Source organism: Sus scrofa, chromosome 6 (assembly GCF_000003025.6).
Source record: "Sus scrofa isolate TJ Tabasco breed Duroc chromosome 6, Sscrofa11.1, whole genome shotgun sequence".
Lineage (NCBI taxonomy): Eukaryota > Metazoa > Chordata > Mammalia > Artiodactyla > Suidae > Sus > Sus scrofa.
Window position 1 is genome coordinate 141327482 of NC_010448.4, and position 15779 is coordinate 141343260.

Consider the following 15779-nt stretch of genomic DNA (forward strand, 5'->3'; position numbering starts at 1 on the left):
CAGCAGACTATGCTTTTTGAAATGGAAATCTTAACTTACTGGTCAGTGAGGCTTGCACATCATTATCTATTAAATGGAATGACAGAGGACAAGCAGGAAGGAAAGAAACAATTGATTGTCAGCTGATTTAAGAATTTTCCTTTAATACCGTCTGGTGGTCTATGATAAATATGTAACAAAAAAATCAAAACCTTGACCTTTTTGTTTACTTGTTGCTTTGGTTTGTTTTTGAAACCTCTGCTGCAATCATTTTGGTAGATGACTTCCATAATTTCTTCTGCTCATAAACCTTCCTTTCCATGTTCCTTCAAAGTCCACTGTTTCTATGCTCTAACAACATTTCAAAATGATATTACCTGTTGGATTTATGATATATTATCATGAAAATTATTTGCTTTCAAAGGAATCTCAATTATTTTTCTAAACTTCACTCATTTTTCAGAGGTGTTCATGAACTGGGAAACTTTATAGATTTGACTACATATTTTCTTTTCCTACTGTCTTTGAAAACCATAATTTGTAATTGCAAGAAGAACTGCAAAGTCTAATGAAGAACTGTGGTAGGCAGAATAATGGCCTCCAAAGATGTACATGCCCCAGTCCCTGGAACCTGTGACTATGTAACTATATTAATTTACATGATTAGGAGACTTTGCAGATGTAACTAAGGTTAAGTACTAGAGATGAGGATTTAGCTTAGGTTAAGCAAGCAGACTCCATTTAATCACAGGAGACTTTGAAAGTAGAAGAAGAAGGCAGAAGAGTGGTTCAGAGACATGAACCAGAGAAGAGGCAGTAGAGATTCCAACTGGGAGAGGGACTTGACATTGTTGGCTTGGTAGATGGAGGAGGAGGCCATAGCCAAGGAAGGAGAGTAGCCTCTAGAAGCTGGGACTGGCCTTCCACCAAGGAAATGAGGATCTCAGTACTACAAAACATCACACTGCAGAAAACTTAATTCACTCAACAATCTGAATCTGAAAATAATCAAGTTTCCAGGAAGGAATCCTCCACTGTTGACACTTTGATTTTAGTCCAATTAATTTTATGTTATTAATTATGTTATTAATTTTATGTTGTTGCTGTAACAAATTAACACAAAGTTAATGGCTTAAAACAGCACAGATTTATTATTTTATACTTCTCTCAGCCAGAAGCCTGGTACTAGTCTCACCAGATTAAAAGCAAAATACTGACAGGCTGTGTTCCTATTTTTAGTCTTAAAAAAAAAAAAATCAATGTCTTCTTGTCAGCTGAGGGTGATTCCCAGTTTCTAGAGACCGCAGCTTTTCTTGGCTCCTGCCCCACTTCCACAGTCATCAAGGTCAGCAGTGGGCACTTGTTGCACTACATCTCTCTGACCCACTCTTCCCTCTTCTTCTGCTCTTCAGGACTCATGCGATTAGGTTGGGCCACCCAATGTGCTCTCCTTATTTCAAGGTACTTAACATCAATCACATCTGCAAAGTCCCTTTTGAATGTGCACTAATAGAATTCCAAACCCCAGTGATTAAGACATGGGTATCTTTGGAGGACCTTTATTCCAGTTACCATAGACCTATGCTGTACTTCTCACCCACAGAACAGTAAAATGATATATATTGTTTTAAACCAGTAGGTTTGTGGCAATTTGTTATGGCAGCCAGAGAAAACCAATGCAAGAGCCAATAGCATCTTGCAGAGATAAATTAAAATCTATAGAGTTCTTTATAGTTCTAAGAGTAAGGGTTACATATACATAACCTAATTTAGTTCGCACAGGGAATAAGCATTTTTGTTATCACAATTTATGATTGAGAAAACATATAGAATTTCAATGGTATGTAAATCAGGAAAATAGGTTTTGAAATTCAGAGTTTCATTGGGAAGATATTTGATTTCTTTAATCATGTATATATATATGTGTGTGTGTATGTGTGTATATATACACACATACACACATGGCACCCAAACAGCAGAATACACATTTTCTTTTTATTTTTCAAAGTTTTATTGAAGTATAGTTGATTTACAATGTTGTGATAATTTCTGCTCTACAATAAAGTCAGTCAGTTATACTTTACACCTTCTTTTCAAGTACATGGGGATCATTCTCTAGGATAGATTACATATTAGGCCACAAAATAAATGTCAGTAAATTTAAGAACATTGAAATCATGTCAGGTATCTTTTCTGACTACAATGATATGAAACTAGAAATTAATTACAACAAGAAAACTGGGAAAAAAAACCACAAACATGTAGAGGCTAAACAACATGCTTTTAAATAACCAATGATAATGAACAAATCAAACTGGAAATCAAAAATACCTGAGACAAATAAAAGTGGAAAAACAGTGTTTCAGTATCTATGGGTTTCAGCAAAAGCAGTCAGAGAGGGAAGTTTAGAGCAGTACAGTCCTACTTCAGGAAACAACGAAAATCTCAAATAAACAATCTAATCTTATGCCTAAAGAAACTAGAAAAAGAAGAATAAACCTAAAAGTTAGCATAAGGAAGGAAATACTAAAGATCTGAATGGAAATAAATGAAATGAAGACAAAAAAATCAATAGAAATGGTCAATGAAATTAAGAACTGGTTCTTTGAAAAAATAAGCAAAATTGATAAACTTTTAGCCAACCTTATCAAGAAAAGACAAGCCCCCCCCAAAAAAGTCAGAAGTTAAAGAGAGAAGGTTATATCCAAAACCATATGAATACAATGAATTATATGATTACTATAATTATAAGCTAACAAATTGAACAATCTAGAAGAAATGGATAAATTCATAGACACATACTGTTTTCTAAAACTGAATCATAAAGAAATGGAAAATCTGAACAGATCAATCACTAGTAATGAAATGGAATCTATAATCAAAAAACTCCCAACAAAAATCCAGGACCAAACAACTTCACAGGTGTATTCTACCAAACATTCAAAGAAGAATTAATTCTTCTCAAATTATTTGAAAAATTGATTCACCACATTTACAAAGCAAAGGATAAAGGTAATATGATCATCTCAATCAATGCAGAAAATGCATTAGACAAAATTCAACATCATTTATGTTAAAAAAATATCTTAAGATGGTTATAGAGAAAACATACCTCAACAAATGAAGGTCACACTTTACAGTCCCACAGCTAATATAATACTCAGTGATGAAAAGCTAAAAACATTTCCTCTAAGATCAGAAACAAGACAAGGATGTTCAGTCCTCCCATTGTTATTCAACATAACATTGGAAGTCCTAGCCATAGCAATCTGACAAGAAAAAGAGATAAAGGGTATCAAAATTAAAATGAAGAAGTAAAATTGTCACTATGCACAGATGACATGATACTATATAGAAACCCTAAAGGCTGCACCAAAAAAAAAAAAAAAAAAAAAACTATTAGTAAATTAGTAAAAAAGTTCAGTAAATATTCAGGATACAAAATCACTATAACATTGACCTTTATTGGTGCAGGGCTTGGGGGTGTTGACTCTCCGCACAATAAAAAATAAAAAATCTATACAGTTGGCCCTTCCTATTCAAGGTTCCACATTTGTGGATTTAACCAATCCCAGATTGTGTACTACTCTAGTAAGTATTTATTTTTTAAATTTCACATGTGTTGGTCCTAGGCAGTTCAAACCTGGGTTGTTCTATTGTATTTTTATACACTGATAATGAACTATCAGAATGAGAAATTAAGAAAGCAATCCCATTTACATTTGCATCAATAAGATCTAAATACTTAGGAATAAATTTAACAATAAATTTAACTAAGCAAGTGTAAGATCTCTACCCTGAAAAATACAAGATATTTTGGTGGAAGAAATCAAAGGAGACAGCAATAAATGGACAGATATGTCATGCTCATGGTAGTCAACAGAGGTGAGGGAGGTGGGAGGTTGGGCAAAATAGATGAAAAGTACTACGAAGTACAAACTTCTAAATATAAATAAGTCATGGGAATGTAATTTATAGCATAAGGAATATAGTCAATAATATTGTATAATTTTGTATAGTGTCAGATGGCTATTAAATTTATCTAGGTGATCAATGTGTAAAGTATATAAATATCAAATCATGTTATGAATGTGAAACCCATATAACATTGTATGTCAACTATACTTCACTAAAAAATTAAAAGGGGAAAATAAGTAATACCAAGCATGTATATGCCTTATAACATTAGTGCAGGCTTTTTTTGTTTTTGTTTTTTTTTTTGAAGAAAGGAAAGAAGTAAGTCAAGGAGATTAAGTTGTCCTTGGGATTTCAGGCAGAGATAAAGTGACTCTAACATGAGATCAACCTTCATTTTCATCTATAGATCCACAAGCAGATATATTTTCTGATCACCTGTAGTGGTATGGGGACTGAACTGGTCATTGCCATTAATACCTCTGAGTGACCACTTTCTTCTCACTTCTGATTCCAATTGAGTATCATATTAAGACAGAAATATCAATCCTTGACTATAATAACCTCTAACCACAGAAACAATATTTATCTACACCAGCCTCCCTGCTATGCCTAATCCTGTGCATTGTAATAACAACTAATTTCCTATGATGTGTCACACAGTATTCTAAGCACTTTATTTGCATTAACCCATTTAATCCTCACCTTGACCATATACAGCAGGTTCTGTTATCCTCACACATCACAGATGAGTAAACTAAAGGTCAAGTACCTTGCATAAGGTCACAAAGCTTGTAAGTGGCAGAGCTGGGATTTGAAGCCAGATAGACTAGTTCTAGAACCTACATCCCTAACCACTTGTATGGTACAGTGCATAGAAGGGATCCTTGCATGATACTGAATATACTGGTTGATAACATGCTAATGGAAATAATTACAATCATAAATGTAAATGAATCATTCAAAGAATACTTTAAAAATTCAACTGCAAAGTACTATTTAGTAGTATATGTCCATGAGGACCTAACAAAATATATTCCTACAGGGCAGCCTTGAAAAGTGGGTTGACTGTTTGTGAACAAGTGTTTTGGGAAATGATTGAAATGACTCTACGAATCAGTATGAAGACATCAGCATATCATCTGAGTGTGTGTATTCAGAGATCAGTAACTAAGACACTGGTGCTTCTAGAAGATGTGTGAGAATTACCTAGGAGGTAAAATTGACAGGACACAGTGACTGGTGGATTTTTGGTCTGAGACAAAAGGAGCTGTCAAAAAGAATGCTAAGATTTTTGGGCTTGAGCATCTGGGTGATGGTTGAAGCACTCACTAGCCTTGGAACTCAGGAAGAGTTGCAGGAATGGCGTTATGGTTTTGGTGTTTTGATTTTGAGATGCCTGTGAGACATCTAAGTAGAGATGTCCAGCTAAGTAAATGTGTCTAAGATTCAGGATATAGGTATGAACTAAATAAATCAATCCGAGACTTATATAGATAATAATGAAATTAAACTGAATGATAAGATCCCTTGAATATTGAAAAGTTTACTGAATGAAGAAAAAAGAGGTCATAGGGTAGAAGTGATATTTGGGAGATATGAAGATGTGAAGAGTTTTGGAAAAATGAAAAGAATGGCCAGTGAGGCAAGAGGAACATTAGTGAAGGAAAATGTACTAAAAAAATTAAGGGAAGAGAGATTTATTTTGTTATATATTTTTCTGAAGCATATTAGCACTTTGTAGAAATATAGTGTTGCTGCTAACAATTTTCACATGCTTTACCAAGCCATAAAGCCAAATCTCTATATCATTTAGTGGCCAAAGTAGAACTCTTTCTGGTCAGGTTCTTATCAGACATCAATCTGAGAGATATGTTATAAAGCATAACTACATCCTATTTTTCAACTTTCTCTTTGAAGACGATGATAATAGTGGCATCATTGAAAGCTTGTGAATTTCTTCAGTGCTCTGTTTTTCCGTGAAAAGTCTATCCATGACTGGAAGAGACTACACAAAAGAAACTACTATTTAGATCACAAGCAGTACTGATCTTTTTCCCTCAAAATTGTATTTAAAGTTTTTGTTAGTCTTCATAATCTTAAAAAGGACCTATGATAACTGTAGAGTGTTTTCTCACCACTGCTTATCTCTATCACTTCAGAAAGTCAGCAAGGATGACAACTGTTTAAAGTTCTTTCCCTTCCCTTCGACTCAAAGAGAAGAGGCAACATCTTCAAATATAAGCATTTACTTCAGTTTAGATTCTTTGTGCAGTATCATTATAGGACTTTATTAATTCATTATCAATGTATGCACTTATTTATTCAAAAATTACTTTCCAAGTATATACTGTTTCAAGTGCTGTGCTAGAGCTGGGAACACAGAAATAAACGAAACAAAAATTGTTGCTGCCCTCATGGAGCAAGGTTAAACCTGTGACTAGAAGAAGGCCACCAAATCACAATGGTTTATGTCTAATCAATATCTATAATTGGTACCGAAAGAAATAAAAATATTATACAATGTTTTATATGACATCTAGATTTATAAGGAGTACCCTGGGGTAGTACATAACTCTCATAAACATCATAATCTTGGAGTTCCCAGCGTGGCTCAGTGGTTAACGAATCCGACTAGGAACCATGAGTTGCAGGTTCAATCCCTGGCCTCACTCAGTGCATTAAAGATCCTGTGTTGCTGTGGCTCTGGCGTAGGCTGCTGGCTACAGCTCCAATTAGACTCCTAGCCTGCAAACCTCCATATGCTGCAGGCGTGGCCCTGGAAAAGACCAAAAAAAAAAAAAAAAAAAAAAAAAGTCTTGGCATTGGTGATGTTGCAGAGTTGCTAGCTCCCTCTATCCCTTTGACCTTGGCTTTTCCCCTCCGTTTGGGGGGTAAGGTGAGTTAGATTACAGGAACTGAAGTGGTCTTCTTTGCATTTTAATGTACTCTACTCAAATCCTCTCTCCTTGCTAGGGGAGTAATGGGAATAGAGGAAGAGCCTAACAAGTGTCTAAGGACAGGATTGATTTCTATGGGTCTAAAACTAGGTAAAGAATTACTACTCACAAAAACTGAGGACAACAAAAGCCAAAGAGACAGCCACTCAAATTATAGATAACTAGTGCACTCCAGGGCATAAATTCTAAGCAAAGAAACTCCAAATTTCAAATCTGGAATTCATCTAGGGTAAGATTAGGCTGAGAACAGAGAAAGGTGAGTTTAGATAGAAACAGAATTATATTTGTGTAAAAACAAGAACCTACTTAGAGCACACTTTTGAGAAGTGCTAATGCCTGGTGAATCAAAGTAACAGGAGGGCTCAACAGGATGGCTTAAAGTATCAGAAACCCAGTGAGGGAAATAAAGATATTGACCATGCATTTATGCTTTGTTTTTTCTAAGTCTCTTTATATGTGTCATATTATCAATAGCTAGTATTGACGATATCATGCATTCGCTGGCTCTGTGGGTATTGATTTATGCATGCGTAAACATCTACTGGTAATTCTAGTAGATATAAATGAAGACATCATTCTCTGGTGGAGTTGGAGGAGGATCCCTAAATTTGGTTACGTAGATTGTGCAGTGAAGTCTAGGACAAACATTCAGTTGATCTAAATGGTATTCTCTGGAGTCGAATGAAGTAATGGTTTTGGTATTGGTAATATTTTGTCATACAGTTTCTTACAGATTCTATCAATCTTCAGCACTTGGGAGAAAAAAAATGCTTCTTTTTAAATCTCTGAAACCTATTATTTCTCTTTTTCATTATACTTTTAGATTTCTAGTAGACATACAAATCTAATGTGTTTGTTTTTTTTCTTTAAACAACAACATACACTCATATACACCATATTTAATTATTTAAGAGTTTGTTTATAGCAGATTATCCCAATAGGCTGTAATATATGCTTGTTATAAAAAATGAATATTGGGTGATATTACTTTTTAAAATTATGTCAGTATACAAAAATGAGAATGCAATGTTTTCATACTGAAAATAAGTTAGACCCAAATAAGTTTTGTTTTTACAGAATTGCATAATATTGTGCCTTTTCACTTGTGATTGGCTGCATTTTGTACTGTGCAACTGAGTTATTTAATTCCAACATGGCACATCAATTTACCCCATATTTTAATTTCTATTTAATCCCCCTTACTTTATAATTCATGCTGTATTTTCTAAATTCTTGGATGTGAATAAGGATTTTGTCCTCCCTATATTTCTATACCTTTTACATTTAAGCCAGATTATCTTCATTGCAATGGTGAAAAATAAGAGAAAAATAAGGAAACAATAGAAAATCAATATTTTATTAGTTACTTGAAGTCAGATAAAGGCACCAGGGACAAATAAAATGATTATAAATCAGATTTTAAGAATATGAATTTGAAGACAACTTTTGCTTTTGTAAGCTTACCTCTATAAACCGACAGTAGCATATCAGCCAATCATCAGAAATATAACTCCTCTATCTACAAATTGTGATCAGCCAGATATTGGAGAAATGATTTAATCATATATTCTAAACACTGCAGTTTTCAATTAGCAAAGTCATAGTTACCTGGAGGGCAATTAAGATACCCAGACAAGGGAACCCACAGGAAAAAAATTTTAATTGACCCAAATATTATATTTGAAGCTCCATAACTAGACTTCATTTTTGTTTTATTCATAAAAATTGAATCTCTTCCTAGTTGTCTAATTTCTACATCATTACAATAATTTTTAGCCAAAGAGTAAGATGAAACTATAAGGCTGAGTTTTGAAAACAGACCATTAGCAGAATCATTGTTTCTTTTTCCAATTCTCTTTGGTATGCAATGACATGCAATTTTTTTTCCTCTTTTTACAGCCACTCCTGAGGTGTACAATAGTTCTCAGACCAGGGGTCAAACTGGAGCTGCAGCTGTGGCCCCACCACAGTCACAGCAACATGGGATCCATGCCATATCTGTGACCTACACCATAGCTTGCAGTTATGCCGGATCCTTTAACCTTTTGAGTGAGGCCAGGGATCAAACCCACTTCCTCACAGAGATAGTATCAGGTTCTTAACCCACTGAGACGCAATGGGAACTCCCTGATGTGAGGGAGGGAGAAGGTCCGTCCCCCCGAAATTCACACAGGCACATTTTTCCTCTGCCAAATCTCTAATAATGAGGTTCCTTCCTCCCGTAAGATACTTTATTTTCAAATAAAAATTCCAGTATTTTAGAAAGGAGTCTTTTTTTTCAACAATATTCTTTTATCTGTGTTATGTTTATTTTTAATCTACTGTCATTTTTAGTCAAACAGAATGTTTTCCCTGAAATATTAAAAAGATAAAAGTAATTCAGTTTGTTTTTACAACCACTTACATCTTAGTTTGAGAATCATGAAGTTTTTTCTGAGGTTTATTAGATGGGTTACCTATAGTATATATAGTGTAGTATATATAGCGTACCACCTTTAGAAACCTTAATAATTACAGAAACTGAAATATGGCAGCAGTTTAATATACCTCCATACTCTTATCAAGCCTCCTGGCTTGAAACCTAGAGACTGTGTGTGAGATTTCCCCAAAAGAAAAGTAACATTTAGTTAGGTTAAGTGTCAAGTTGCTAGCTTACGCTGTATAAAAGTCAATATGTACCAAGTCATATTAGTGAATTTCATCTACACTGCTAGGAGGTTGTTGAACTCAATTACAGAAATGTGCAGAGCTTGATTTGAAGTGTGAGGAGGTTAGGAGACCACAATCAATTAAAAAGAACACATGTATATCCTGTTCTGAGGAAACAGTTGTTACAGTATCCCTTGTTCAGTTTCTGCTTTTTTCTCTGACTTCACCTCTGAACATAAGAGAACAAAAGATTTAATAATTCCCCAGTTTCGTCTGGAATTGTTTTTTCAGCAATATCCAACATGAAGACATGAGATTGTTGTTTTACCTGAATGAAGCCTCAGGCAGCTACAATTAAACATGCTGTACTTTTTTTTTTTTTCCTGTGTAGCAAAGCCATTTGAAAATGGACAATATTTGGACATTTATGGAATTACAAGGGACCAGGCTGGAGAATACGAATGCAGTGCAGAAAATGATGTGTCATTCCCAGATGTGAAAAAAGTGAAAGTTGTCGTAAACTGTAAGTCCCATCATCTTTTACCAATATAACTTCAAAGAAAAGATAAAAGGCCTGAAAAATAATGTCTGGAATGTATGTTGCTATTTTTAAGAGGTGATCTATTGATAATTACTACCCATTGACAGTGAAAATGTTTACATGTTAGAAAATTGATCAGATTGCTTTACGTAACATCAATTGCCCCAAGTAATTCCACTATAATTCAGTTTAATGTGTGGATGGCAATGGTTCCAATATTATCCTAGTTGTTGGCATTCTAAACTGTGGTGCCCTTATCTCTACAGCATCTTAGACTCATGGCGTTTGCTCCATTTTCATGAGTTTCATTTAGAGTGTATTCTGACTAAATTAAAATGTGGAACTTCCAATACACCCAATGGATATGAAGTGTGCTATTCTGTACTTAAGGAGAAGAGCTGTACTGTGATGCGCTTATTATTTAGGTATTTAGTTACATTGAGTTTGAACAGTTTTGAGAAAATGAAGAAGTCATTTTCCTGTGAAAATCATTATTAGGAAATTAAAGTATTAAGAGATACCGGCAAAACCGTCAATACCATTATGTTACACCCTTTCTTGTACCTCCTGTGTGGCTTGCAGCGTAACTACTCAGCATTGCTACACCCTTTCTTTAAATGCATCTCAAAACACTGGTGAAAGACTTTTTTTATTACTATCCTATTTCTTATTTTATGATCTCAACAGCAATGACTGCAATAGTCTTCACTTTTTGAAAAATACTCCCTTAGTCTTTCTATCAAAAACTTTTAAATTGTTTAACTTACATACTTTGGGGATAATAGTATTTTACCAAAAGTGTTTTAAGCTAAAGCTTCTAAATTTTCTCCTCCCATTTATGCATTTTTCTATACATGGCCTTTGCTAATAATGAGTACATATTATTGTACCATAGATCAGAAGAAACTGTTGCAAAAATATCCCCAAACTAGCCAATTTTTTCATATTACTATGAATATTTCAGTCTCATGGGTCAAAAAATAACTATCAAAATACACTAAGCAGTTGAGTGTCTGCCAGGGCAAATTATTGCTACCAACTAACATTTGTCAGTGATTAAGCTGTACATTGGGGTTGAGGCTGAACAAAGGAGCGTAATACCAGAAGGAGGAAGTTTCTGGAGTAGTTTCTTATATGACATTCTGAGACATACTTCAGTAGGTTTATCCAAGAAAACTTACTAATGGAAAATTTCTGTGCCACACGAGCCCTATGGAATCAAAATCTTTGGGGCATATGGCCTGGAAATATGCAGTTATGATACATTACCTTTAAATCTCAGGGCAGCTGTTGCAGAGGGTTACTGCTTATCCCTCTGAATGCTCTGAAATAAGAGGTAATAAGCAAATAAAAAGTCCTGATTATTTTGTCACTAATCATCTTATCTGAATATGAGTCTACTGATGTTATTGTTGGAGGTTAGGAAGAGAGGTGAGAAATGGGACTAATAAGAAAGTACTATTTTTAGCAATAGACACTAAGAAAAGGCAGAGTCAATCTGTAAAATAAGCATGGCCCTCAGCCTGGCAATGCAGCCCACTCTCAAACACCAAGAACCAATAGATCTGTAATGATGTCTCCAGTGGGGATACAATTGAAAATTCATCTGCTGTGTGGATTTTCATGGGTCTATATATACTCCATGTATAATCCACTTTTTTTTTTTTGCATTCACACTTTCTTTTTTATCCTTTTTATTTCTCTGACTTTAATTCTTTGTCACTTATAATTTAATCTGATTCTCTTTTTTTATGAACAAGTGGGCACTTTAGACTAGTAAAGGCCAACTTTACTAGGATGCAGATATTTGGAGAAAAATTGGATTGGAAGAAAGACACACCAACCAGTGAGTCATCATCTAAAGGATCTGTGTGAAGAAAGAACCCATAGATAAAGCAGAAAGACAGAAACTGGAGAACAGATGTCAAGAACTATGAAGGATCTGCCATAGTTTCATGGGTTCTGGCAGAAGACAGAGACAAAGGGCAGTTTATTACTCATAGCAATAACAGTAGCCACAGTATTGTCATTTTCTTGCATCAGTTCCCCAAGCCCCAACTACTGCAGGGTGATATGATGAGGGCTCAATGACACCTAGACATACAGTGGGTTTATGTCATAGCTGAGGCTCCTGAGCTTAGGAAAGTCGTATTTTTTATAATGGCAGCAAGCAAACCTGCCTTTTGCCATAGAGGGAGAAATTATCTTTGTTATAGTGGACTGTAAACAAACCTGCCCTTTGCTGCAAAGAACTACTTCTTGTGTCTTCCAAGACTGTTCTCTATACAAACATCCTTGAAAAGATTGTCAGGAACAAAAGCTGTCTATGTCTCTGCTTCACAAGATGGTCAGAAACACAGACCCATGGAAATCATCTTCCAACACAAAATGGGAGCAGCAAAGTTTGAAGCAGAGCTTAGAGACATCCTTTCAGCTGAAAAGGGTACTTCATTGGTTTTGTAGGGTGGCAGACACCTAAAAATAGGTAGCAAATAAGATGTTATTAACTAACTTTAAAAGGAAGACAGGAAGGAAAAGGGGAGAGTGAAAAAAAAAGTTAAGGAGGTGCTTTTTAAATCATAACCCAGACTATGTTTTTTAAGAATTAGTTTCAGTGAGATAAAGTGCAGTCTTAAGTGGACATATTGGTGCCAATGCAATATTAAAAATATTAAGAAAATGGACTTAACTAGATTTTGAAAAGAGTTTCAATCATTTTTTTTCTGCTTCTTTGCAAGTTATACCTTTGGTATCTCACATTTTCTTAAATATACCATGAAGAATTTGTATTTAATAATGATTGGGCACTTAAATTTAAATCTCTTCAATCAATATTTCATGTATGTTTGTTCAGATTTCCGGTCAAGGCCTAAATTTTCCCTTAGTTTGGAATAGTTTTAGCACACATATACCAATGACATCCAAGCCGTGTAGGTGTATTTGTATATGTTACTGGTCATGAAGAAATTTGTAAAGTGTTAATTTTGTTAATTTATCCCTTTAGAAGTCAAAAATTGAACTCTATCTGTAGATTTTACTGAGCTGATTTCCCAAAGGAAATTAGCCAAAACCTGCTGAACAAACTTTAGTTTGTCAAAGCCCCAAACTGAGCACAGTTCTCAGTTACCAGCACAGAACTTCATGTCCCCTGATAACTGAAGATTCCCTGAAGATAGAATTATGCCAGGTTCAAGGCAGCCTTCTTTTCATGGTTATTAATCAATATTGATTGTGCATATAAAATTTTGGTAGCTTTGTGAGTTATAATTAGAAGAGAAACTTTGTCCCTGTTCCCAAATGGGGTTCAAGATGAAAAGTAATAAATTTTCATAAGCTATGGTAAATTCAGTTATGCAGAGAGTCATTTTGAGAAAGAGATTCAGGTTTCCTGCAAGTTAGAAATGTTTAATGTTTCACTATTCACACTATTTATCTAATACATCTTCCATATATATATATATATATTCATTTTAATTGAATATAAGTTTAGTGAAATTATTGGTACATTTGACTTATTTTTGTATAGATTGAGCTGGTTTCTTGATTGAATAAATAAGTTCATTTTGAGTTATTTATAGGAAGCCTTACTATAGATAGGAAGACATTTGTGGACTAGTAAGATTTTATGCAAAAGCTTGTTTTGGGGTAAGGAGGTTTTGTAGGTGATTATTCTCCTTGTCTTTATCTGTATTTTCTTTTATTCATATATATATATATATATATATATATATATATGTTATAATAGATTCATGAATAGTTCATATTATACAGTGATAGTAGATACCTGAATATATATTTCTTTATATATATATTAGTATATATGTATATATACACACCTACATACAATTTGAAAAGAAATATATATACATATTACATATTTATTTCATCTTTCTTTCTTTCCCTTTTTTTGTCTTTTTAGGGTAGCACCCATGGCATATGGGAGTTCCCAGGCCAGTATATTTCTTTTCAAATTGAAAAAGAAACTAAAAAATAAAAATGAATCATGACAGTTATCATAAGCAGAGCTTGAGAGATTAATGTACATATATACACATAAAAAGAGAGAAAAAAATTGAACCAGTTGATGATCTAAGCCAGAGGGAGCAGTAGATTAGAGTTGGACAGAGTCTCTGTTTTATATGCATTTGTGTTCCATCTCTGGATGCTGGTCTCATAATTTGTATTGTTAATTAAAGAGTGGAAAAATAAGTGTCCAGAAAGACCATGGATTCAATTAAATTGGGAAGAACAGGAAAAGAAAGACCAGAGTCGAGGAAATCAGAAAATTTGATTCATGAAAGTCAAAGCTAGAATCTAGAAAATGTAGATGGAATCACTGACTAATCAGGTAACAAAGATCTCTATAGGGAAGCAGAATCCCAGATACTAGACATCAGGAAAGCCTATTAAGACCTAGCCCTTCAAAATGAATACCGCTGCGGGCAAAGCTCTCTGATCTTATGATAGGCTGTTTGTTCTCCACCCTATTTATATGTATTTTTCCAGTTAAGAGAAGTGTTTTAGAAATGTGGGCCTTGTGTTCCAATATAACTTATTTGAATCCTTGTTCTGTGATCTGCAGGGCTTTGAGACTTTGGGAAAACATTTTACCTAGGTCTCAATTTCTAATTCTGTAAATTTGGGACACTAATAGGTAGTCTTCAGGGTCTGGGTAAGGATTCAATGAGACAGTATACATACAACACCTATCACAGTGGCTGGCCCACCATAGGCAACTAAAAAAAAAAATCTTTCTCTCTGTATATATTTACTATAGAATGTAAGCTGTATCTCATAAGGGATCTTCCTTTCCTTTGTACAAAGATATGTTCCTATCACATGGAGCAGCACCTGGTTCATAGGAGGCATCCCCAAAATATTTGTTGAATGAATGAATTATTTAAGATTAGTATTCTCCAAGTGAATTATTCCACTAGGCAAAACAAGGAAGAGATGTTAGGTTTCTACAAAATTATTTTTTTTTTGGTACTAAGACAGTAAGTAAATGATATGTTGACTGACTTATTTCCCATACCATTATTTTAACCAAATTTTTCAGATGGATTCATCAAAGATAACCTGCCATTTATATCGTGCTTCCACCCAGAAAGAGGAAGCATTAACTCCATTTTTTTTTACAGACACAAAAATTGAAGTTTGATGAGATTAAAATTTTTTAATTTTCAAGAACAAAAAGACATGAATAAAGGAAAGTATCAATTAACCAGAAAAAATATAGAGTCAACCAGATTAAGGTAAAAAAATATAGTCAACTAGACTTATTTTACTTTTCACTTATGGCATTCATCACTGTATTTGGTATCAGAAATTATTTTGCACACACAATTTTCAATAAAATAAAATTGAATAATGCTTCCTATGGTCAAACAGTAAAGATATTTTTGGGTGCACTGTGAACTAAGTTTTTATCCAATAAATCACAAGCACATATTTATGCATTATTTTGCATCTTATACATATTCATTTATGCAAATATGCACTTTATCTTCCAATATAACTAGCTCCAAACATGTGGAATTGAATGTACCAATTAGTATAACTTAGTAGAATTGTATCAAAGCCTGAAATGAGGGGACACCAGGAAGAGGTAGAAGGAGGAGGAGGTTTCTAGAGAAATAACCAGTTTTCTTAGGCTAGGCATAAAGCCTTCTCTAAAACCTTGGGCAAGTTAGGAAGACATGTCAGACTTGAGACTAGAAGAAATTGCAGGTGGC

General features: G+C 34.2%; 1 protein-coding gene across 2 annotated transcripts in view; it reads left to right on the forward strand.

The window, feature by feature from the left end:
- NEGR1 (neuronal growth regulator 1) overlaps window positions 1-15779 on the forward strand; it is an 872018-nt gene that overhangs the window by 547085 nt on the left and 309154 nt on the right. For both annotated transcript variants that reach the window (XM_021097756.1, XM_021097757.1), the window contains exon 4: window positions 9895-10026. In XM_021097756.1, the coding sequence (XP_020953415.1) occupies window positions 9895-10026 (132 nt within the window). The remainder of the gene's footprint in view (window positions 1-9894; window positions 10027-15779) is intronic.